This window comes from Seriola lalandi, unplaced genomic scaffold (genome assembly GCF_002814215.2).
Source record: "Seriola lalandi dorsalis isolate HSWRI2012SDOR001 ecotype SW California unplaced genomic scaffold, Sedor1 jcf7180002054572, whole genome shotgun sequence".
Lineage (NCBI taxonomy): Eukaryota > Metazoa > Chordata > Actinopteri > Carangiformes > Carangidae > Seriola > Seriola lalandi.
In genome coordinates this window covers 57785-80930 of record NW_019525125.1, presented here as the reverse complement: position 1 = coordinate 80930, position 23146 = coordinate 57785, and the positions used below count along the sequence as shown (strand labels likewise).

The 23146-nt window shown below is 42.8% G+C and overlaps 1 protein-coding gene across 9 annotated transcripts in view; it reads right to left on the bottom strand.

Moving 5' to 3' along the window:
• camk2b1 (calcium/calmodulin-dependent protein kinase (CaM kinase) II beta 1) overlaps window positions 1-23146 on the bottom strand; it is a 69189-nt gene that overhangs the window by 33176 nt on the left and 12867 nt on the right. For 5 of the 9 annotated variants that reach the window (XM_087176858.1, XM_023417149.2, XM_023417151.2 and 2 more), the window contains exons 3-11: window positions 20473-20532; window positions 19885-19939; window positions 19301-19366; window positions 7745-7817; window positions 4095-4197; window positions 2624-2707; window positions 2343-2437; window positions 1372-1494; window positions 1133-1216 (exon numbers count right to left, since the gene is read on the bottom strand). In XM_087176858.1, the coding sequence (XP_087032984.1) occupies window positions 1133-1216; window positions 1372-1494; window positions 2343-2437; window positions 2624-2707; window positions 4095-4197; window positions 7745-7817; window positions 19301-19366; window positions 19885-19939; window positions 20473-20532 (743 nt within the window). Of the gene's footprint in view, window positions 1-1132; window positions 1217-1371; window positions 1495-2342; window positions 2438-2623; window positions 2708-4094; window positions 4198-7744; window positions 7818-12440; window positions 12514-19300; window positions 19367-19884; window positions 19940-20472; window positions 20533-23146 lie in introns of all 9 variants that reach the window. The other 4 variants (XM_023417150.2, XM_087176856.1, XM_023417147.2 and 1 more) reach the window with 1 other exon arrangement.

The following is a 23146-nucleotide window of genomic DNA, read 5'->3' as shown; positions in this document are numbered from 1 at the left end:
GAGGGGAGATGAGTAAAGCAGCTAATCTTGACACTTTTCTCTCTGGAGAGATCATTTAAAACTAGAGCTGATAACTTTTTATAGGGCTATAAAAATGGCACTGAGTTGCAAATAGACCATCGTATTTAAGAGCTGTGGAGGATGATAATATACTTAATAGCTAAATAGCTAAAATGACTCCACTATAACTATAGCAAAGCCAGTTTTCCTACAGAACAGAGCAGTGGAGCTGCAATGAAGTAAACTAACGAATGTGGGTTTAAACGTGGGAGCGGAGACGATGTCCCAGCAGCAGATGTTACAGCAGCTCCAGTCAGATCCTTTCAGCCCATGTCAAGACAAATATCACATTCAGATACCTTTATAGTTTCAGAGTCTGTCAGTCTGTAACATTCGATATCATTCCAGTTGATTCATCAAAAGGTGTTTTTGTCATACGCACGTTCTCTCATCATGTTCTGTCTATTTTTATTAGTCATTTTATAACATTTCCTAAGATTTTTTTATTCATTTAAACATTTTCAAAACAGGTTTAGCACGTACAAGCTGATATGTTTTGATGTGTTTGAGCTTCTGTGTTGTTTCTTTACTGTATGCTTTGATTTTTTTTCTTTCTTTTTTTTTTAAACGTCTAACCTTGCCGCCGTCCGTTTCTTTTAAAAGGTGAAAAGCCAGGGACAATTGGTTCATGCTGATGGCATGTTGGCTGAATGGTCTGACATTTGCCCGCAGCCACCTGTGTTTATGCTTCCAGTTTCCCATGTGCCGGTATGTGAGCCATGCCAAGACTGGCCAAACGCGGCGGGGTAACGGTGACACGCTCCACTGGCTAAGCTGTTGCATCCACACAAAATGTCTGTGTAGAAAGGGAACGGCGCATGTGGGAAAGGTAGGAGTCAGTAAAAGAAAGCACCATCTCCATTAAATAAATGTTATATTTTATATTTCAGGCCACTTAGCAGATAATTATACCTTGAGTGCTTTTGATCTGATTTTAAATTATTGCAAATACCACTTGGTGACCCCGAAACAATGGGAAAGATATGGTAGAATAAAGCTGAGGACAGGATTATTTCATCCTGTATTAGAGCAGTAGAGGAAGATGTGGGAGAGGGTGAGCTCGCAAACAGACCTTGAGTTTCCTCCTGGCATTGAATTTCTTCAGGCACTCCACGGTCTCCTGTCTGTGCATCATAGACGCCACTGTGGATCGTTGCTGGGAAAAGGAAGAGCAGGAGGAGGGTGAAGAGGGAGGTTTAGGAAGGGGAGGAATAAAAAAAACGAGAGGAAAATTAGTTTGACCATTAAATTTAGCAGTGTGACAAGACGTGCAAAAAAACAAAAACCCTTTCTCAAGCAGGGGACACTTACGCAGACCCATGGGTGCTTGAGGGCCTCCTGAGCATTGATCCTCTTGGCTGGGTTGATGGTCAGCATCTGGTTGATCAGGTTTTTGGCCTCTGGAGTGACTGTGTCCCACTCTGGGGAAGGGAACTGCAGAGACAAACAGGACCACATATCTTCATATTCACTGACGGGACATCCAAAGTCTTCATGTGTATCGCTGCGCTTCACTTGTGTGTCTTTAAAAGTCCCAAAATCCAAAGACAACATATTTTTAATGTCTGCGTGTATTTTTAAAACAATTTTTAATTTGACATTTGTCCAGAAACAAAGTCGAGACAAGTTGCACTGCCTTTTTCCAAAGTGTCAACTACCTGATGGCGACAGTGTCTGATGAGTTTTTAATATCTCTCATATTGAAGCTGAATTATTACTTAGCATTTTATTGTTGAATAGCTTTACTATGAACACACATCCTGTGGGCAGAGAGAGGGAGGGGATATCAGATGTGAACCCAGGATGTTGCCAGTGCATGTGCTCTCAACATTTAATCAGTTGTGCCCCCCTCCCCCCCCGTGGGCTTGTTTTCCTACAATATCACAGGGTCAGTCCAAGCACAGCCCCCCAGCAATTTGTTAAGAGACTCTAAACCCATCAGGTCCTGTTGTGTCTAGGTATAAATGTCAAGGTCTTTGCCCTGTGAGCCCACAATCACTGCCAGAGTCTCTCTCTCTCTCTCTCTCTCTCTCTCTCTCTCTCTCTCTCTATTTGGCATGGAGTTGAATGTGAACTAAGGTGAGGCTCTCTCTCTCGCACCCCCTGAAATATGAATGAGGTGACTGAGTTATGTAAGCGCTGCCAAAAAGGAACCAGGGCAGTGGGAGGAGAGGGGAGGGCATTATAGCAGGGGGGTTGGGGGATGAGAGGAGAGGAGAGGAGAGGAGAGGAGAGGAGAGGAGAGGAGGGGAGAGGAGAGGAGGAGAGGAGGGGAGACTCACATCGTAAGCCCCAGCCTTGATCTGCTGGTACAGCTTGTGCTGGTCCTCGTCCCAGAAAGGAGGGTAACCCACCAGCAGGATATAGAGGATCACCCCTGAGACACACACAAAAACACATATGGACACACACACACACACACACACACACACACACACACACACACACACACACACACACACAAAACAAATGCATGATTTGTTAGAAAACATGTTTCAGTGTGTTTCTTTTTTGTGTGTGTGTAGTTACTTAGGAAATGTGTGTGTCTCTCTGCACAACTCACCGCAGGCCCAGATGTCCACAGGTTTGCCATATGCCTCCTTCCTCAATACCTCAGGGGACAGGTACCCCGGTGTGCCAGCAAATCCTACAGTAAAAACACACACACACACACACACACACACACACACACACACACACACACACACACACACACAAACACACACAGAGTATTGATTGACATGTTATCCTGCTATCCTTGGATCAGCTTGTATAGAAAGCAAGATAATCTTCAGCAAACTAAGACCAATCCATCCACACAGTGGACTGAGATCTTAAAGACAGATTTGAGGCTTTCAGGCCAGTCGATCGTGAAGGACTCGCAAATCAACACTGATAGGGACTGACATTTGTGGTAGAGAATCCAGGTGAGACATGGAAACATGCCTCAATCTGAGACTGACGGTGTCGTCCCATTTACCTTTTTAGTTTTTTTCTTTGCTTATTAACCTTCATGTAAGAACAAAAAGCTGCAGTGCTCTTGACCTTTATGTTCAAAGACATTTTCCTGCCTGATAAAAAAAATTACATTAAAGCTCCCATATTGTATAAAGTGAGATTTCCATGTTTTTGTCTTTTTTGATTATAAAGGTTCTATATTAATACTGTGAAAGTATCAAACACACTCAGCCTGTATTCAGAAACTGTCTCAAAACGAGGCATCAGGACTTCTGTAACTTTGTGATGTCACAACAACGCAGTCACCGCTCTCAGCCATGCCCCAAGCCCCGCCCCACCTGGACCCACCATCCAACCTGGCAGGATTCGGTTTCTCTTGAGTGTGTGCTATATTTCTATTCTATCGCTCAGAAAACAGCCAATCAGAAGAGAGGCTCAGAGCCTCCTCTCTTCTGATTGGCTCAGCGACCTGTTGTTACTAGAGCTCCAGGGAGAAGCCTGAGAGAGGAGATGTACAACTACACTGAGATGGTTTTTGATTCGTAAAACCACAATTATATCTTCTCATGGATCAACACTTCAAATAAAACACAGGAAAAGTGTAAAATATTGGACATTTAAGTGGTAACATAATACTATTGACATCAGTATTCAACTAAACCTCCATTTTACCACTGTGCCACTGACTGATGTGCTGCAGTAGTGATTAAAGCTTTTCAATTTGCGGTTTCCTCAGAAAAATCCTGACTCACCATCAGGTGAAACATGAATTTCATTTAGAGAAAATCGAAAGAAAAAAGAAAAGTGTAAAACATGGGACATTAAACAGTGAATCAGTTAAGTGTTTATAATATGGTGCACACATCTTTACAACTCCTCAATGACCACAAGAGGGAGCGCACTAGGAATAATTGAAGCAATAACTTGAAGTTAGTAAGGAACTGAAACCTTTGAGTACACAACCTTCTCACTGTCAAATGAATCCTCCGAAGTTACTCCATAACTCTTCTCTGCCGTTAAATTATGAATCCCTTTAAAGCTTTAGGTAAACACACTCCTGTGTCTGCTGCACGTACCAAACCAGGCCTGCTGATCGCCCTGCACCTCGATGGCCAGGCCAAAGTCGGCCAGCTTCACTGCGGCGTTCTTACATTTGCTTGCCAGCAGCAGGTTCTCTGGCTACAGAGGGGAAAGAGGAGAGAAATAAGGTTACCAAACATTTTGAAATGAAGGATTGGCAAACAAAACATGTACACTGTCCTATTGGGGGAAGAGCTGGAAGTAGATGGCTATGCATGCACGTCTGCAGGTCTGCAACGGGGTTTACACTGTTTTCAGTACGTACACACAGACACACACTGGTAAACACAGACACAGATTTAATTCTAATAACTGGCACGAACACATAAAAGCTATACAATGAAAGTTAGTCCGCATTTCAGCAGAGTCAGTCTGCAGTGCTTTTTTGTGCTGGCCTCATGTGGTGTGCTGTGGTCTATAGGCTCCATCTCTGTGGCCCAGATAATGCAACCAGCCTCATTATTCTCTGTCAGAGGAGGGCTCTAATAATGGGCTGCTATCCCCACTGGCCCCTGCTCTCTCACTTTCTCCCTCCGCGTCTCTCTCTCTCTCTCTCTCTCTCTCCTATCTCACTTTATCGTTGCCTCTGTTAAAAGCAACTGACGATTCTGAACGACAAGTAAAATGTCCAAAACAAACATAATAATAAAACCCTGTGACAGCGGTATTGATGATGTTGGAACATCAACCAGCTAGCAAACAAGGTTACCCACACATTACACAAGTCTTAAAGTTAGAGTTGAGTGCTTTGGAAGACGGCTAAGCTAACAAGGTAAACCATATATCAATATGTAGAAAGCCAGAAATCGGCTCGGTTTAACAATCCTAGATTTTCCAGTCTTACCTCGACACTGAACTCCAGTGCAACATTATATAGAAACAAATAAATGCATTCTGGTTTTGGGGCATTTGACAAGTGTTAATCTTTAATAGCCTTGCACTCAGACTGATGTGCATATCACTGAGGACTTTCATTAATTGCACAGAGGCCCACTGAGTGTTGTTACACGCAAGAACTTTTCTCATGTCTTTCAGGGATTAAAGTAAGTCCCTTTAATGTCACTTACACAAGTCTTCTTTCTCTTCTAATTAGCTAGCGTAGCTGTTTCCTGAAGTGCACCACTATGCAAACTTACAGCATGTGTGGAGAGAATGAGGACATTATATTTAGGCTGCATTTCTGTCACTGCCTCCCCTGCATTGCAGCAGCGTGTCTTTGCATCCTCTGCCATCCTCCCCCTGCTCTCTCCCCTCAGCTCATTTGTTGAGAGGCAACTGAATACTGTGTATTTAAAGCGCAGATACTTAAAAGTGAGCTTTTGTAGCTTTTGAGCACATAAGTAAAAGAGACGGAATTGAGCAAGAGAGAGAGAGACTGTGAGTGAGCGAACCAGTAATCCTGAGGCTCTGTGCCTACCTCGTGTCATCACATCTTCCCAGCTCTACCACTTGGTTAGGCTTTACGCTTTTGTAAACGGGAGAGTTCGAACTTGCCAACACTGCAGCAGTAAGATAATCCGTGAAAACGGATGTGGGTGGAAATTCTGATGAAGCATGCGCTTCCATCAAAAAGGTGCACAAACACAATGCAAAACATCCAGGCCACGAGCTCAGACATAACAGCAGCTATCGCCATCATGTCCTGACATAAGCGCTCCTTCCCTCTCCATCTCCTCAGCACTCGTGTACACTTTAGACACACACAGCTGAGCACACTGAGGGAGGGTGCACGGAGGACAGAGAGAGCTGTATTCTAGAGCAGGTCATGAGTGGGTGTTTCAAGTGGAACGACTCCCAGCTTCCTCTCCTCCTTTCTATTGCTCTGACTTTTGGAGGACCTGGAGCTGCAACGGCATTCCTGACTAATTCCTTAAGAGAAAGCGGAAGAGATCTGGACCTCCAATTTAAGCAGAACTGCTGAAGTGTGGAGAAATTTTACCCTGACATAAAGGGGCGCTTCAAGGGATATTTTATGATGCCACTCCCAACCGGACACCTGACAGAAAATACCTACAATAACACTCTATTGGAGATTTTCTACAAAATCTAACATGTTGGTAGCATAAAATACAGTTTAAATGTGGAAAACTTTAAAAGGAAATTATCTGACCAAAGGTTCAAGTAAATAAGACTAAATGTATATGTAATGTGTAAAGTATTGTGTATCTCTGTTTCATTATAGCCATTACTTGTGTCAGACTGTCTTTCAGATTGACATAATGAAAAACAATATAATTTTCATTTCTGATATGCCAAAAAAAAAAAGTAGTATCTGCTCTGTGCAATGATTTGGTCTTTTTCTCTGGCACATATAAATCTGTCGACCGTGTTGTCATCTCATTTGCCATAACCCAAATTTCTAATTTGAGGGCTCTTGTCACCCAGGCTGTCCTCAGTCATCACACTATGACCTATTGCATGAAATGCTCCACGACGCTTGGGTGTGAAACCAGATCGGCGTGTCGGCTAAATAAAGAAATGGCCACAACAGTTCTGATAAACACAACACGCCTTTGCTGGAATGCTGGGACTGACATTTGCATTGAAGAGGTGCATCATTAGAAGATGCGACATGAACGCATGCACATACAAAAAAAAACCCCACAACGTACAAGACACGATAAGATAAGACGAGACAAGACAAGACAGCTAAGAGAAGGGGAAACAGTTTGATTTCTATCTGTGTAGACGCTCAGTCGCACACTGCTCATATCTGTGGTTTGGAGGAAACGTTTCCAGAAGCACTGCCTTAAGCTAAATTTAAGAAACTTACAGATCAGTTGTTAATTTGCAGCAATCAGATTAACCAAGGCCATGTTTCAAACTCAGTAAAAATCCTTCTTATGAACCATACGACATACGTATAGACATCTACAAAAGATTTTCTATTAAGCAATCCCACAGTTCGGAGAAACCAGAACAAAATTAGTAACTGGCTCTCAGTTTCCAAGCCTAAAAAAGACTGTGCTGCCAGCCGGTCAAGCCAGTATAAACAAAGTTAATTGATGGCCGTTTACAGAACGTGAACTGCGACGTTTGGACCAGCGACGGTCATTAACTGATCTATAGTGGCAATCAAAAACACACAGGGTGTCTGATAATCAATAGTCTCATTTACTAGTCTGTCTCTGACAAGTAAACGAAGCACAGGTCAGATTAACTTTCCTCCCGGGGGCCTTCTTACACGGATCCATCGACACAACTGGATCCCGTTCCAAAAAGAGTTCTGAAGCGGAGGTATTGGTCACCCAGCGTGAGCTTGAAATCTCCCCGGACTGGTGGGAGAGTGGTGTTTACACAACAGGAACAGAGCTGGAGGCTGTGTGTGTATGTGTGTGTGGCAGAGCCAGAGGACGGTCGGAGGTGGTGTTTGACAGTGTCATTGTGATCGCCACAAAGCTGTAAGGAGCGTTATAGCTGTGGGTGGGAAGAGGAGCTGTGGCCTGACTCTAAACGGCTTTCTGATCGTACAAACCAGCTATTGTGTGGAAATGACATTACACAGCATCACAGACAGTTTCTCATGAACTTATTATACATACACAGACTACACAAATAACACACACACACACACACACACACACACACACACACAGATGTATAAGCACACTTTCATGGGACAGCAGGGTGATCACCCGTCACTCACCTTCAGGTCCCGGTGCACCACGCCCATTTGATGGCAGTGAAGCACCGCCTCCAGGATCTGCTGGATGCAATGACTGCATGCAAACACCAAGGGGGGAGGAGGGGGCGCATGTTAGTCTGAGCAGCGCTACAATCCCGTGCACAGGCCAGGGGTTTGGGGAGGAGAGGGGAGGGAGGGAAGGTGTGGTGGGGGGGTATGAGGGGTAGAACAGAGGGTTCAAAGAGCTCTTCTGTTGCCAAGCGTTCACCTCTTACTGGCGTCAGCTGAGCACACACCCACTGCTGTGACAATCAAAGATTCCAACTAGTTAGCAACTACTTAGCTACACAGGCTAGGTTAGCTGACCACTGCAGCCAAAAGCCAAGACCAACGTCTTCTATGATGCGCATCACAGTGCAATGATGGACTGTGTGCTTCTTGGTTTTTCTGTGTTGAGCTTCTCATATAAAAGATGATCTGAGTGTAAAAACGTGTTCTGTGCGTGCAGCTGAACACCCTGCGATGCACCGGGTGTCATCAACCACTGTACTGCTGTAGCCGGGGGTGTGGGTGCTCTGCAACAGAAGATTCCTCTGAGTGAATTTATTCTGCAACTAACCAATGGATATATTCTACATTCTTCATCCTATGAACTCTATTCTTCGTAGATGAGTGTATCCGCAGACACACTCATCTAAGAAACACATTTTACTCTTCAGTTGCAGGTGGATTCTGGATACACCAGCTTCCTCCATGTGTTAGCCAGCAGGCCTTTGGTGATGGGAGAGTGTATGAGAATGTGGCTGGCCATGGGAAGGGGGGCACAGAAGGCGTTGATGAAGGAGGTAAGGGAAGGAGTGAGTCATTGTGCAATTAATAACATTTAAAAGATGTGTCTGGGATCAACTCCATGTCTACTGCCAGCCGAGCTGGCCTCTGCTGACAAGAGCTGTCACTCTGATGTCACTTAGCTTCCCGACACTAAAAATAAAAAACCAAAAGTCAAAAACTGTGTGAAGAATGCCGAGGGGCGACTGAGGTGTGAGTCTCTGTAGAGTAAGTAGGATATATATCTGAGCAGGGAACAAGATATATACAGTACACACACACACACACATATATATATATATATATATATATATATACACATATATATAAATATATATATATATGACGAGACAGACAACAGATAAATGTGTGTGTAGGGCCATGTGCATTGTCTTGGTACAGCTATGAGCTTCATACACACACACACACACACACACACACACACACACACACACACCTGTGCAGTTGGGGATTTTGCGTTGTGTGATGATAAAAGCCTGACCGTGCATGTCTGCTTCCTGTGCAGTGACTAGGTCAAAATTCATCAAGTTCAGACTGAGGTTTGTTTGTTTGTTTGTTTGTGTGTGTTATAAAAAAAAAATTGTGCTGCTGAAAGAAATCGAATAAAAGTTTGTTATTTCAACTGTGAACAACAACAAGCTGAAATAAAACTTTTTGTGAAATAACGAATCACTGATTGAGGTAGAGAAGTAAAAAAAGAAAAATCCAACTTCAGGATTAGACGTAATATTGCAACTTGAAGGTAAAATACAATATTGATTTTTCTTTGGAAAACTCACTGTGAATAAAACAGGCGAAAGAAATTAATTGCTACTTATTATTTATTAAGACTTATTATTACTTGTCCCATTAAAGTGATGCAAAGTAATTAAATAACAAGTTATCACAAAAACACCTTTACTGTTATCAGTGTTTCATAAAAACCAAGGTCCTAACGTCATAAAAGTAGAGGAAACTATTATTAATAGATTCATGTCATCGTTGTGTTTTTCTTTCTCATTTCATTTATTTCCTGGTTCAAACACTTGGTTCTGAACAGCTGTGAATTGTTTTGTCACAGACAGAAAAAAAAGGTCTGAATATGAAAAACGTCTGTGCCGCTGCTGACTGACAGGTCATTAGTCAGATCGACCAGTTAGAGACGAGAGAGCAGACGCCTGTCGACCTGTGTGTTGCTGAAAAGGAGGAGTGTGAGGACCGATGAAGGAGTGTCCCTCTCCGTGTGTGTGTGTGTGAGCCTGTCAAAAAATGCAAACACGCACACACACACAGTGTATAAAGGGTGTATGTGATGCTACGACTGTGACAGTATTGATTTTTCACAGCACTGTGATAGATTAGATAGATTCTTTTTTTTTTTCCAAAGTAAAAAAAAACAAAAAACGGTCACACTTGCGAATGCGTTTGCTTTGGGGAGAAAAACACCAGAAGTTTTAAAATAACTAAGAGAGAGCGTTTATTGTGAAGTAGTGGTGGGATGTGTTATGCTCCCATTAAAAAATTATAAGCGCAGCTCCAAGCGAAGCCTCGACCACGAACACACAGTTGATGTTTGTGGGATTTTTCTGTTTTCACCTTTACACAATAGTTCACAGATTGCCATGGCAACCACATCCACGTGGATTATTGATTGCACGCCTTGACGCTTGCATTATTTACGTGGCCATCTCGATTTCACTTGCATCTAGCAGAAGAAAACCTCCTCCATCCTGGAAGTCTGAATAAACTGTGTAGATTTTTAACTTGTCATCTGATGCTTTATGTAATTCCACAGTACAACACAAAAATATTTTAGTTATAGATTTGGAAAAATGCCTCTATTATAAAAGTGCCAGTATTATAAAAGTTCCCTGTACCTTCAAATGACGAAGATGAACTTAAATTTTAAGGCAACGTGTCTTCTCGACTGGTAAGTAAACAACTGCTAACGTTAGCTATGTAGCAGCAGCAAAACTTACAAATAGCTCCTTTAATATCTTTGTAAATTAAATTCAAGAGTTTTTAAAGGAACTGAAGATGTGAAACAAAGAATCATCAGTGAACTAGTATCAGATACTGAACCGTTAATAGAGGGCAGTTTTAATCTAACAAACATACAGGACCTCGAGGGCCGACTAACAGTAATAGGCTGCAATAACGCAGGAGCGTGGCCTGTCTGCGAAATATTATAACATGAGAGAAACAAGAGAGAGGGAGAGACAGAAACAGAAACAGAAAAAGAGAGAGAGAGAGAGAGAGAGAGTGGGCGAGAGAGAGAAAGATGGACTGGCATGGCTGTAAAGTTCAGGGCTATAAATTAGAATCCTGTGTCTTGTTTCTAAAGGTCTCCCAATGAATAAATACCTGGCAGGTCACATCTACAGCCCGAATACTAAGAGCTGTGTGTGTTGAGTGATCACTAGAAGCCAACATGAGCACGTGGTTGCAGGTGTCTGTAAATGTGCGGTCGAAGCTAAAACGACTTCCATCTATGAAGTGTGTGTGTGTGTGTGTGTGTGTATGTGTGTGTGTGTGTGTGTGTGTGTGTGTGTGTGCGTGTGTGTGTGTGTTTGTCTGTTGCTCAATAGAAGGAGCTCATCCCAAACGTTCCTGTGTTCGTTAGCAGCGCGGGCTGGTCCTGCTGTGGATATCACACCCAATGTCTGCTGTATTTTAAGATCCATCCTCATCACCCTTTGTGTATATAACATCATATGAGTAAAACAAAGTCAGTGTCGTCACTTTGATCCAGAATAGAAATCTCTGAACTTTAGATGCCTTGCAGCCATGTATACCAACTGTAAGACAACATATGTGTTTCTGTGTTTTTGTATGTGATCTGATATGAGCTACGTTTGTTTACAGTTCTCCAGTGTTCTCCTTTCACAGTCTGTCATGAAGACTTTGAAGGAATTTAATAAAAAAGGTTTTCTGTCATAATTAGCGTGTGATTTATTGAGTTATAGTAAAAATTATGTCTTGTGAGGTCACAGTGACCCGACCTTTGATCGAGATCCCGTCTTGAGGGTTTATTATGACAACGCTGGTTTGGGTTTTGACTGACTGACGATTCTGAGGTATAATTCAGGACTAAAGATAATTATCAAACCACCAGCTAAGAAGACATGCAGAAGAATATCTTCAGACATAACAAATCTGTTTTGCTTTAAACGCATCACGGTTAATTTGTTGTGGTTTTTCTTTTCAGCTCGAGGTCTCCTTCTATAAAGACGCACTCGCTGTTGAATGAGGCTGTCTTGAAAATACAGGGATCGATACAATAAAATAAACAATTCAAAGCCAGAGAGAGCGGAGGAGGGAGGAGGGAAAAAAATCAATGAACTACACAGTAAATATAACTGTGGATTTTTTTTAATTAGTCTAGTGGGAGAAATTGATGGGTTGTATGGGCATGTGCAAACACTGGATATTTATTACACCTGCAGAAGGTTGTGTGCTCTCACTGGCGGTGACCGTGTGTGTGTGTGTGTGTGTGTGTGTGTGTGTGTACACAAGACTCATTCATTGATTGATCGGGTTGTCAGTCAGTGCAACAGGAGCTTTCGTCGTGTAGTGTTTGTAAGATGACTGAAAAGAGGAGGAGTGGGAGGGCAGGTGGAGTAGGGAGGGTGAGGGTGGGTGAGGCAGGGCAGGCGTCCTCAATTAAAATCAGAATCCAATACAATAAAAAAGCAAATAGGAAACATGAGAGCATACCGAGAGACAAGTCGGACAGGCGGACATCAGACAGGAACGACACGAACAGACGAGACGGAGGAGGAAGGAAGGAAGGGTCGGAAGAAGGAAAGGAAGCAGGCAAAGGTTGTGGGGAAAGGGGAGGTGAGGGGGGAAGGGTGGGGGATGCAGATGCTCCTCTACATTTACTAACCTTCAGGTCTCTGTGCACTATGTCATGTTGGTGAATGTGATGGACACTTTCTAGAATCTGATGGATACAGTGACTGTGAAGACAAAACAGAGAGAGGAGGGACGGTGGAGGGTGGAGGGGTGGAGGGAGGGGAGGAGGATGGACCGTGGGGATGTACAGAGGGAGGGATGAAGGTGGAGAAATGGATGGGAGGAGGGTGAAGGAAGAAGAAAGAGGTGAACAGAGTGACGAGCAGGGCAAATGTGAAATGAATAAGACAAAATTAAACATGAGGAAATTACAGGTTAGGTTAGAGGAGGTGACAGAGGTGTCAGAGGAGCGAAGGAGGAGGAGGGAACAGAAACCAGACGGAAGAGAGGAGAGAGGAGGAGGCGGAGGAGGAGGAGGAGGAGGAGATTGATGCAGATAGAGATGTTGGAAGGGGGAGGGACGGGAGGGTGAATGCGGGTGGAGGAGACAAAAACGTTTCGTTTTGCTTTTTCAAACATGATGAGAGACAAGAGCAGCAACAGCAGAAGAGTCTGCCTGACAAAAATCACAACAACACTGACAGAGGAGAGGAGAGGAGAGGAGAGGAGAGGAGAGGAGAGGAGAGGAGAGGAGGAAACCAAAAGAAAAAAAAAAGAAAGATTGTGAAAGAGAAGATAGGACGGCTCAGAAGTGCAAAGAGAGATAAGAATACATGAAAGAAGTGGAACACTTATGTACAGGAGGAGACTGAATCATAGAAGACTGGTGGGCTGATGCCAGGCTATTTTTCCATCACTAAAAGGAAAACACATCAGTGTGTGAGCGCTATAAAGAGATACACGCACCTACCTGACTATTGTGTATGTGTGTATGTGTGTGTGTGTGTGTTTGTGTGTGTGTGTGTGTGTGTGTGTGTGTGTGTGTGTGCATTTTAATGTGTGTATATGCAGGCTTGGTGCAATGAGAGAGTGTAATGTGCAGAATATGTGACTAATAGCAGGCGCAAGGAGACAAGCAGCCTGCAGGATCCACACCCACACAGTGTCTAGTGAGTGGGAGGACTGAGAGAGAGAATGAGAGAGATACACGTACATGCACGCTCATAAACACACACACATTACATGCACACACACAGCTTATAATATGAGACTCCTTCAGCATCAAAAGTACATTTGTTTTATATCATTTCTGAGGACTTTCTTTCATTTCCTGACCTTGAACCTTAAAGAGCAGCTGAATGCAGATGAAGATTTTGTTTGTGCTGACCTCCACTGGTTTAACCTGAGATGTAGAGTACTTCAGCCTGTGATATTATGCTACGTGCACTTACAATTCCTGACCATACCCTGCATCACTGATGGGTGCACCATACTTTAAACTTTTAACCTGTGGGGGCTTTTTAAGCTGGAATCAGTTACTCTTTCACCTTAGACTGGACGTCTTATCCTGAGCCAACTTTAACAGAACATTAAACCCAGTTTATCAACTTATAACAACTGTCAAACTATAATTATTTACTCTTTTTGCAACACTAATGGCTAGGTTGTGATGTCAGGACCTATAGCTTCATTCTGTCGTCTAAGACCAGCCCTAACTGGGCAAACAATGATGCAAAGTGAGCAAGAGATCCTTTGTGCACTGATGGAGTAAAGAAAGCAGAGCCAGCTCCATATAACTGACCAGTTCACCAGATGCATCTGCTCCTTCAGGGCAACAAATGACAGCAGATTCAGAGAAAGCCCACAAATGAAGCAGTCCCTCATCTGCACCAATCCACAACAAACGTTATCCTCTTGTCTCATACATCCTTTCACAATGTCTCTCCCAAATCTACTCACTCATTCTTTCAAAAACTATCTAACAGTGTATATCTACCCCTCACATCTAACTGTACTCAAGCGTCTTTAAAGCTGCATGTATGGATGGATAGATGAGTAAATAAGGAAAAGAAAAGCAACTATTTGTAGTAACTCACCAAATATTAAAGGACTAAATGTAGGAAAGCACAGATGGGTGTGAAGGCGAGGCAAAACCTTTGCCTGGGTCACATAGTTATTACTAGATATCATAGGTGATATCATTGTCCACTCCCCATCTTGTGTTTTATTCTTCCAGGAAGGTCACGTCCTACGACTTAGTCAGAAAAGCGGCTGAGATCCGCAGAGAGTAACACACCTCTCTGCTTCATTTCTTCACCGTGACCGACCCCACGCTCCATTATACACACCGCCTGGTCCGGTTCCTGGCGCTGACTCCTGCTCTTAAGTTTACAGATATGCATACATGCACACACGCCCTGACCTGGCAGTGACCCCTGGTTTATAAGATGTAGAAATAGGAGAGCACATCCATCCCACTCCCGTGTGCATGAACTCTCTCTCGCTGCCCTAAACCCATTATGTCATTCTTAAAGGACTCGTCTGTTCATGAACTCCTGGTGTGGACAAAGAGGGGGAAAAAAAAGTGCAGCCCTCATCACGCTGGCCAAGAAATGTGAGTTGCTCAGCACTTTGAGCCACAATGTCTCACTGTTCTCTGCAGGAGAGTAAAGTGATACTGGGAGGAAAATCAAACACAGAGCCAGTCTGCATGTCAAGAGAGGGCACCTTCTCTCCCTCTCATATGTCTGCATACGCTTTCAATACGTACAAGTACAAACAACAATAATACTTCAGCATGGAAACTCGAAAACTATACTCCTTTTACACAAAATTTTAGGGTCTTATAAATGCTGGTAAACCCACTAAAAAAAAAGGTGATGGACTCCTTTTACACTGCCAGCCACTGCCTCTCTGTTCAGAGAGGACACACACAACTGCAGGGAGTGATGTCATCACGTGCACTTATAGAGCACACACACAGTAAAGAACGAGGGAACTGCTAGCCGACGTGCAAACAGGTAAAATGGATCTGTTGTGTCTCATCCCCGGGTTGGTGCTGCTGTCAGTGCGGAGCCTCTGTCCGTGTGAGACACTTCGATCTGTGATTTGTGTGTTTTTAAAAGTTATTTCGAGGCTGCAGCTCACTCTTTCATCCTTGGGCTCAGTGTAGCCGTGGCGACGTCTGGTTTAACAGCAAGCGTGCTGGACAGGTGACAAGTCTGTCTGCAGTGTTTGTGCTCTGAAAGACGTCACGGCATGAAGAAGGGGTTAAAAATCAGCAGGTTCGCCTGGATGTCAGACAGACACAGACTGAACGAGTCGAGTCTCACCGCCCTGATCAGCCCCTACGTATCGTAGATAAAGACTCGGACGGATCTGTCAGGGATCGGCTGACTGGTGCTAAAAGCTGCTGTGTTTCTGGGACTGTTTGTGAATCTGCTCCTGAGTGGATTCAGCTTCAGCTGTAATTCACTCCCAGGTTCTGCTCCTAACAGCCGCTGAAGAGAAACTCTGATAGAGTCTGACAGGGGGTGACAAGGTATGATGCAGCACCGTTTAGGGTCTGTGTGAGTGCATGAGAGAGAGAGTGTGTGTGTATGTGTGTGAGACTAATTATTGTAGCTAATTAAAGTCCCACTTCTTGCTGGTCTCCAAGGGAGTGAGGGTGGAGGGGGGGAAGGTCTGGCCTGGATGACTGACATTCAGAAGGGAGGGGAAAGGAAAGTGTGTTTCTGTGTGTGTGTGTGTGTGTGTGTGTGTGTGTCTGAGCCAGGAGTGAGAACAAGATGGGTGGGAAAAGCAGCAATCACTAGGGGGTTTAGATTAAGCAGTTATTAGTACTGCAACATCCAGAAGGTACATGGCAGCCGACACACACACACACACACACACACACACACACACACACACACACACACACACACACACACACCACACCACACCACACCACACCACACCACACCATACAAATTGTCTTCACTCCCAAGGTCAGACAGGTGTACAAGTTCTTGAGTACAGTTCTCAAAAAAATAAAAATAAAATAAATAAATAACACTCTGCATTTAGCAAACATAAAACAAAACCAGTAACAGGCTGGATACACTGAGCAGTTGATGAAACATTCACATCTTTTGCGTCACTTTAGTTTTTTGTTACTGGACCAAAGCCAAAACAGAAGCTTCTCTGCATCGGACATGAAGAGAAAGTTGCTGGCAGACAAACCTCCTTCCGACAACACAACTGTCCTGCTTAGTGCCCTGCAGATGAACGGGCAAAATGAACAGCTCAATCATTCGCAAAATTGATGCAAGCGACAGCAGAATAAGCCAGCCGATTGTTTTTTAAAAACATCACTAATGATTTAAGTGACTAACAAAGAGACAGCTGAAAGTTTATCCTCCAAGGTGCAGGGAAGCAAAAAGTCTCTGAAGATTAATGGCAGAGCTTTAATATTAAACACCATCGTGTTTCAAATAATAATAAATAAGACCGGTGAAAACCTCAACATATGTCAACACATTATATTGAACTAGAGACAGTTATCACTTTTTAAATGAAGTTTTATGACAAGTAAACAGCACAACAGAGCTGCAACTGATATAACTGAGACACACACACACACACACACACACACTCACTCACTCACTCTCTCTCTCTCTCTCTCTCGCTTTCTTTGAAGGAGCAGCACACCTATTCATTTGGTTTACATGTGTGTGTGTGTGTAAATGCGTTTCCTTCTGCTATGCTGTAGGATGCAGCGCTGCCAGTTTATTTCTTAAACAGCTTGAGTCATCCATCAGAAAGGAAATTCTGTGACTGGAAGTCAGATTTCTATATTATGCATCTCTCTCTGGCTGCCTCAGATATGCTGTCGGCATGGAAAGGGGATTTTTTTCTATATGTAACCACATATTTTGACATTTAATGCAGATTACAAATATGAAACTATCACTCAAAATGAGCTGCATCAAACTGAAGCTTTGTATGGGAGGAGATTTCCCACACGAGGAAGTCTACAATCAAATCTGCATTGATTTACATTGTTTATGATAAAGTGCAGAAATAATTTGAGTATATCTGGCATTTGTCTTTTACACAAATTCTTTCAGTGCTTGAAGCATCAACAAAAACCCTAGTGAGGGAACAGAGAGCAGCAACAAACTTTAAATAACAGTGAGGCATTGAGGCATGACGGTACCTGCGACTGTGTTAGAAAGGTCATGAGAGTGGACTGTTACATTTCAAATTTAATTTGTTTTTGTTTATACCATCAAACACACATTATTTTTTTCATATTTTCTAGAAGGATTTGCAGGTTTATATTAGAGAAAACAGATTACACAACACTGTGAGATATGACCTTTTCACTGTGAGTGACAGGCGGGACTCGCAGCCACCCGTTGCTGCTGCTGCTGCGAGGCGAAGCAGCAGTGGCTGGCCTCCAGTCAAACTAACATTTCCCTGAATATTTTGTTGAAACTGGATCAATACTAATCTACATCCAGTCCATCCTATGAGCTAATCAGGCACCCAACATACCAGGTAAACACTGACAAAAATAAGCCATATCGGGTTTGTTCTAACTGGTGATTGAGCTTATTGCACTGACTGAAGGAAACAGTGGCTCGGTGGTTAGTTGACGTTTTTCCATAAAATTGGATTTTCTCATGACCACATTGAGACATCTGGACAAACAATAACTTCATTCTTTCTTCAGATATTTAAGACTTTTTAGATTAAAATGTAATGCAAACTGGTTGCTCAGATTACTCGAGTTCACACAAGTCAAACAGCTTCAGAATAGAAGCCAGGGCTGAAGACAGCTGTTTCTACAACACGAGACGATTCAGTTAAACTTTTAATGTTGCTGCTGAATGGACGAACACCCACATCACAACTGCCATTTTTTTCAAGTATCTCTCTCACTCTTCTCTCAGCCTGCTGTCTGTCCACCATCACCCCCAACTCCATTTCCTCTTCCGCCAAAGTGAGATGTGTATAAGAGACAGGTAGAGGAGAGGGCTGAATGAAAATCAAGAGAAGAAAAGAAGGAGAAGAAGGAGGGGGGGCTGTTCACATACATACAAACACTACAGGTGTGCAGGGCCATTGGTTTTGTTTTGCTTACACACCTGTTTTTAACAATCACTGTTTGAGTGAAATTATTTCATTTAAAAGACACTGACAGAAGGTTTGACCGGTAAGAGTTTGTTGATACCGTTACAAATTCTGTATCGATAATGCAATATTGTTTTAGTGACTATGTTTCCACAACTTAATACCCTTTTTTTTCCCCAGATACAAAGTTTATAGTAGCTTGTTTAGCACTTGCAGGAATCACTTGTCCATCTATTAAAATGCACCGCACTTTGAATTCGAACTAGGCACCTACTCGAAGACTCTTAACAACCATTCGATGTCAGTTTTACTTAGACTGGGATTTTTATTGTCACCACACTCTGCAGATTTGAAAAGCTGATTTTCAAAAAGTCTGATTTGGTCTTTTAAACCTATATAGGTCAAACCTTAAGATGTAACTCCTGCGTCAGTGTGAGAGGCGAAGTATTGTGGCACTGATGTGAAGGAGGAAGGGAAACAGTGAAGAAGAGGAGTTGTGACTGAGGTAGTGTGTCGATGAAAAGTGGAGGTACAGTTGGTGAAGTTAGGAGAACGGCTATCAGAAAAGATGAGAAAAAGCAACAGAAGACAGAAGAGGAAAAACAAACATGAAAAGAACAGAGGAAGAAAAAATAAGCAAAGAAGAAGAAAATATGCAGTGGAAGGACGAGAGGTGCAGGAACAGGGGAAAAGAAAAGACCATGTACGGCAGAGTGTAGAAGTAAAAAGAGGAGAGTGAGGAGAGGAGAAGAAGAAGAAGAAGGAGAAAAAGGAAGAACATGCACAGCTACATAAAGAACAACCGACAGGAGAACACAACAGAAGACACAGACCATTTAAGGACAAGGAGAAGCCCCGTCGCACATACAGGAGTGAAGCCTGCGCTCCTACCTGGCGTCGGCCTCGCTGTAATACTCTCTGGCTACGATGTCCTCAAACAGTTCACCTCCGGTCACCCTGCGCACGCACGCACGCACACACACACACACACACACACACACACACACACACAAACACACACACATTTATTAAAACTGGGGTTTTTGGATTTGAAGGAGGAGGTGGGGGTGGGTGGGGTATAAAGGCTGCAAGGCAAGGATTCCTTCTTCGTTACTTGTTTCCTGTGGCACCCCCCCCCACCTTTCTTATCCTCCCCCCCACCCACCCTTCTTATCCTCACCCCTTTCTTCCCGCTTCCCATCAAATCGTTACCATGGAAACTAGAGGGAATTGCCGAGAGATAGATGTTTGAGGGCGTGGGTGGTGGTGGTTGTGAGGGGAGGGGGCAAATATATGAGAGAGTTATGTAACTGTATATGTAGGGAAGGGTGGGGAATTGAGGTGTAGGTGGGAGAGGAGAGGAGAGGAGAGGAGAGGAGGGGAGAGGAGAGGAAGGAGAGAGAGGAGAGGAGAGGAGAGGAGAGGAGAGGAGAGGAGAGGAGGAGAGGAGAGGAGGGGAGAGGAGGATGACTTACAAGTCAAACAGGAGGTAGTGGAAGCCCTCCTCCGATATACTGTCATGAAGACGAACTGGAAGAGACAGATAAACAGATTGAGGGATAAATGTGTATTTATCATTATTTTAAATGCGTGTTATTAACAGTCCCGTGTCTCTGTATCGCTGGAAACTATCAACTATTTGATGGTGGGTTTAAAATGCATCCATCCTTGGTTCCACCATTTCTGAATAACACAGAATAACACAGCTGCATTTTAACTAGGAGGATAAAGAAAGGGGGGAGTGAGAGTGTGCGTGGGGTAGAAACCACAGGAAGTCATAATAACTGAGTGTTTACTGAGTGTGTATTTACAGTATGGTAGGGGGTTCTGGCAACAAATGGGTCGACTTCACCGACCGAAATAGATGGATATTAAGTTAAATTTGTATATTACGCGACGTCTATTGCTGCTACTACATTTCTATGATAATATGATAAAAATTTCATACACTAACAAACTGATCTCACTTCATAAAAAGCTGTGGAAATGCAAAATCAAAACAAGCTGTGTGTGAATCTGAGGCTGGAGGTAAGAGGAGCAAAAATAGAAAGACACATCCTCACCAATGTTGGGGTGTTTCAACAGGCGACAGATCCGAGCCTCTCGCTCCAGCTTCTGGTGATCTGAAGCAACGGAGAGAGAGAGAGAGAGAGAGAGAGAGAGAGAGAGAGAGAGACAGAGAGAGAAAGAGAGAGAGAGAGATAATGAGGAGTTATTCTTAAAATCCAACTGCATATACACCTTTTCATTATGACCTAATAATGTGGCAACCCACTTTGGACCATTGAGCTAAACGTGAAAATGTCAAAATACTGTGGCGAGACGTGTCATTTTCAGTTTGATGAAAATCCGCTCAGATCACACACACACACACACACACACACACACACACACACACACACACACACACACACACACACACACACAGTGACAAACAAAGTACAGTATGTAGATGCACCCAGTGGGCGTAAAAAAAAGCATTGCAGGTATAACAGGATCATTGGTGTCGTCAAGCATCTTCCCTGATGGATGAATAGATTATCTGATTAAAAAGGTAAAACAGTTCATTTCAGAAATCAACACAATGCAAGGAACAGTGTAAACGTTTGCCAGTTTTATAGCTGCTTCTTTCAGTAGAGACGTCATATTAGTAGTAATCAGTAGTCATTGTTGTTCGATATACAGCAAAAGAAATAGTGACATTTCCCCAAACACAGACCCAGTTTTATTCAGGAAAATACACTTCAGGCCACGTTTACAAACTCATGAGTGAGTAGTGAGTAAATCACGAGCCTTTAGGCAGCCTGTAGTAGAGGAACTGATTAATATGGTAACGTATCTGGTCTGATAGATGCACATGAGATGAACGACTGAAACACTTTCGGTATAGACACTCAACAAATCAGATTGTGTCTATCATTGAGGTCTGACAAAATGTCCTGCCTCATAAAACTTTTTTTTTTTTTACTTTCCGAAAAACTTTGTTTATGTTTGTAAACATTGTTTACATCCATGTTTACAACCCAGCATCATCTTCTTCCTGAGTACAAAAAACATAAGATATATATATTTTGTTTCCAAAAAGAAAAAAAAAGAAAATAAATTTTCAACCTATGCTAAAAAAAAATTCTGTAACTAATTCAAAATGTCATTTCATTTCCTGCCTGGAAACTAGTAACTGTTGCCGTCTTCATTAACCACGAAGCACACGTCCTGTAAAGATCCCATCTAAAATAAAATACAGCTGATAACGTTCAAACCTGCCAAACAACAAAACAAAACAAAACAAAACAAAACATCCTGTTGCTGATATCACTCATCTCCAATATCCTTTTTTAACAGGAAATATCAGATTATGAAGCAACATATTTACATTTAATTCGAGTCAGAATACAAACCTATTAACGTCTTTTTGAGAAAGATATTTATATATATATATATATATATATGCGCTTATATAACAGCTTAAAGATGCTAGCCAACCTGGATTCAATGGTTATCAAATAAGCAACAATCTCAGCCCACACTCACTCACACACACACACACACACGCACGCATACACGCACGCACACACGCTGGGGGGTGGACCACCATGTATGTGCGTGCCTGCAAGCACAGAAACATGTGTGAAATGCATGTGTTCACCCACACCCAAAACGAACAAACGCGCACATACTGTACACACGTGCGTACAGTACACGCAGGCGCGCACACATACACTGGCACAACACATGTGCGCACGCTCACGCTGGCATTGAGGAGTGACAGTGAAGTGTAAGCCCAGTGATTACAGTCTCAGAAGATGAGAGGAGGGAGGCGGAGAAAGGATTGGAGGAGTGTTGAAGAGGGGACAGAAGAGGAGGAAGGAAGGAGGAAAAATGCAAGAGCGATGTATACACACAAAGCCCGGTTTGCTCTCTTTCTGTTCCTGTTGTTTGTTTGTTTTTTTTTCCCCTCACTCTTATTCACTTGTTCTTCAATTATTCATTTTGGTTTCGCAGGAGTTTATGGTTTCATTTGTTTGTGTGTTCGTGTGTCACAAAACGACATTTCAGATGCTCCTGGGATAAAATAGACGCATCTCTTTGCCGTTTATCAGCATGTTCAGAAAATGAATTAAATAACATCTGTGTTCATCATTGGGGAAGAGGTATCTCACCGCACCTAAACTCGGCCCGACCGGCTGGCTGACCTACCCCGCGTTTTGAAAATTTCCAACTGTCCACTTGTGCTGAACACTCCCAGATATGTTACGCATCAGACTACAATGTCAAATGGTGGAAAACATGTCATAAGCACAAGCATCACATTTCATTCTGTCAGTGGCATCTGCTGACATTACTCTGCAAGTACAGAATTGGCTCGGAGTAAGAGCAATGGTTCCTCTCAGCTCAGTCTACCAGATGGCCAGACAGAGCCTTTGTTTTATCCGCACGTCTTACTAGGACTGTGTGACTAAAGGCTCAAGTGGAAATATTGTCATATTTCTAGATGTAATGGTTTTATATTAATTGTTTTTATTGAATAAGAATAAGAATTGACTGTCTTCATCCTTTAATTTCTTCTTACTTCAATGGAAACCACAAATAACATATATATACTGTGTATATATATATATATATATATATTTTTTTTTTTTTTTTTTTTTTTTTTCTTCCTAGCTTCGTCTCAGCTCAAGGCATTGGATTGGAAACCTGGTATGGGTCACATAGTACTTGTCTTGGGATTTACAGTAC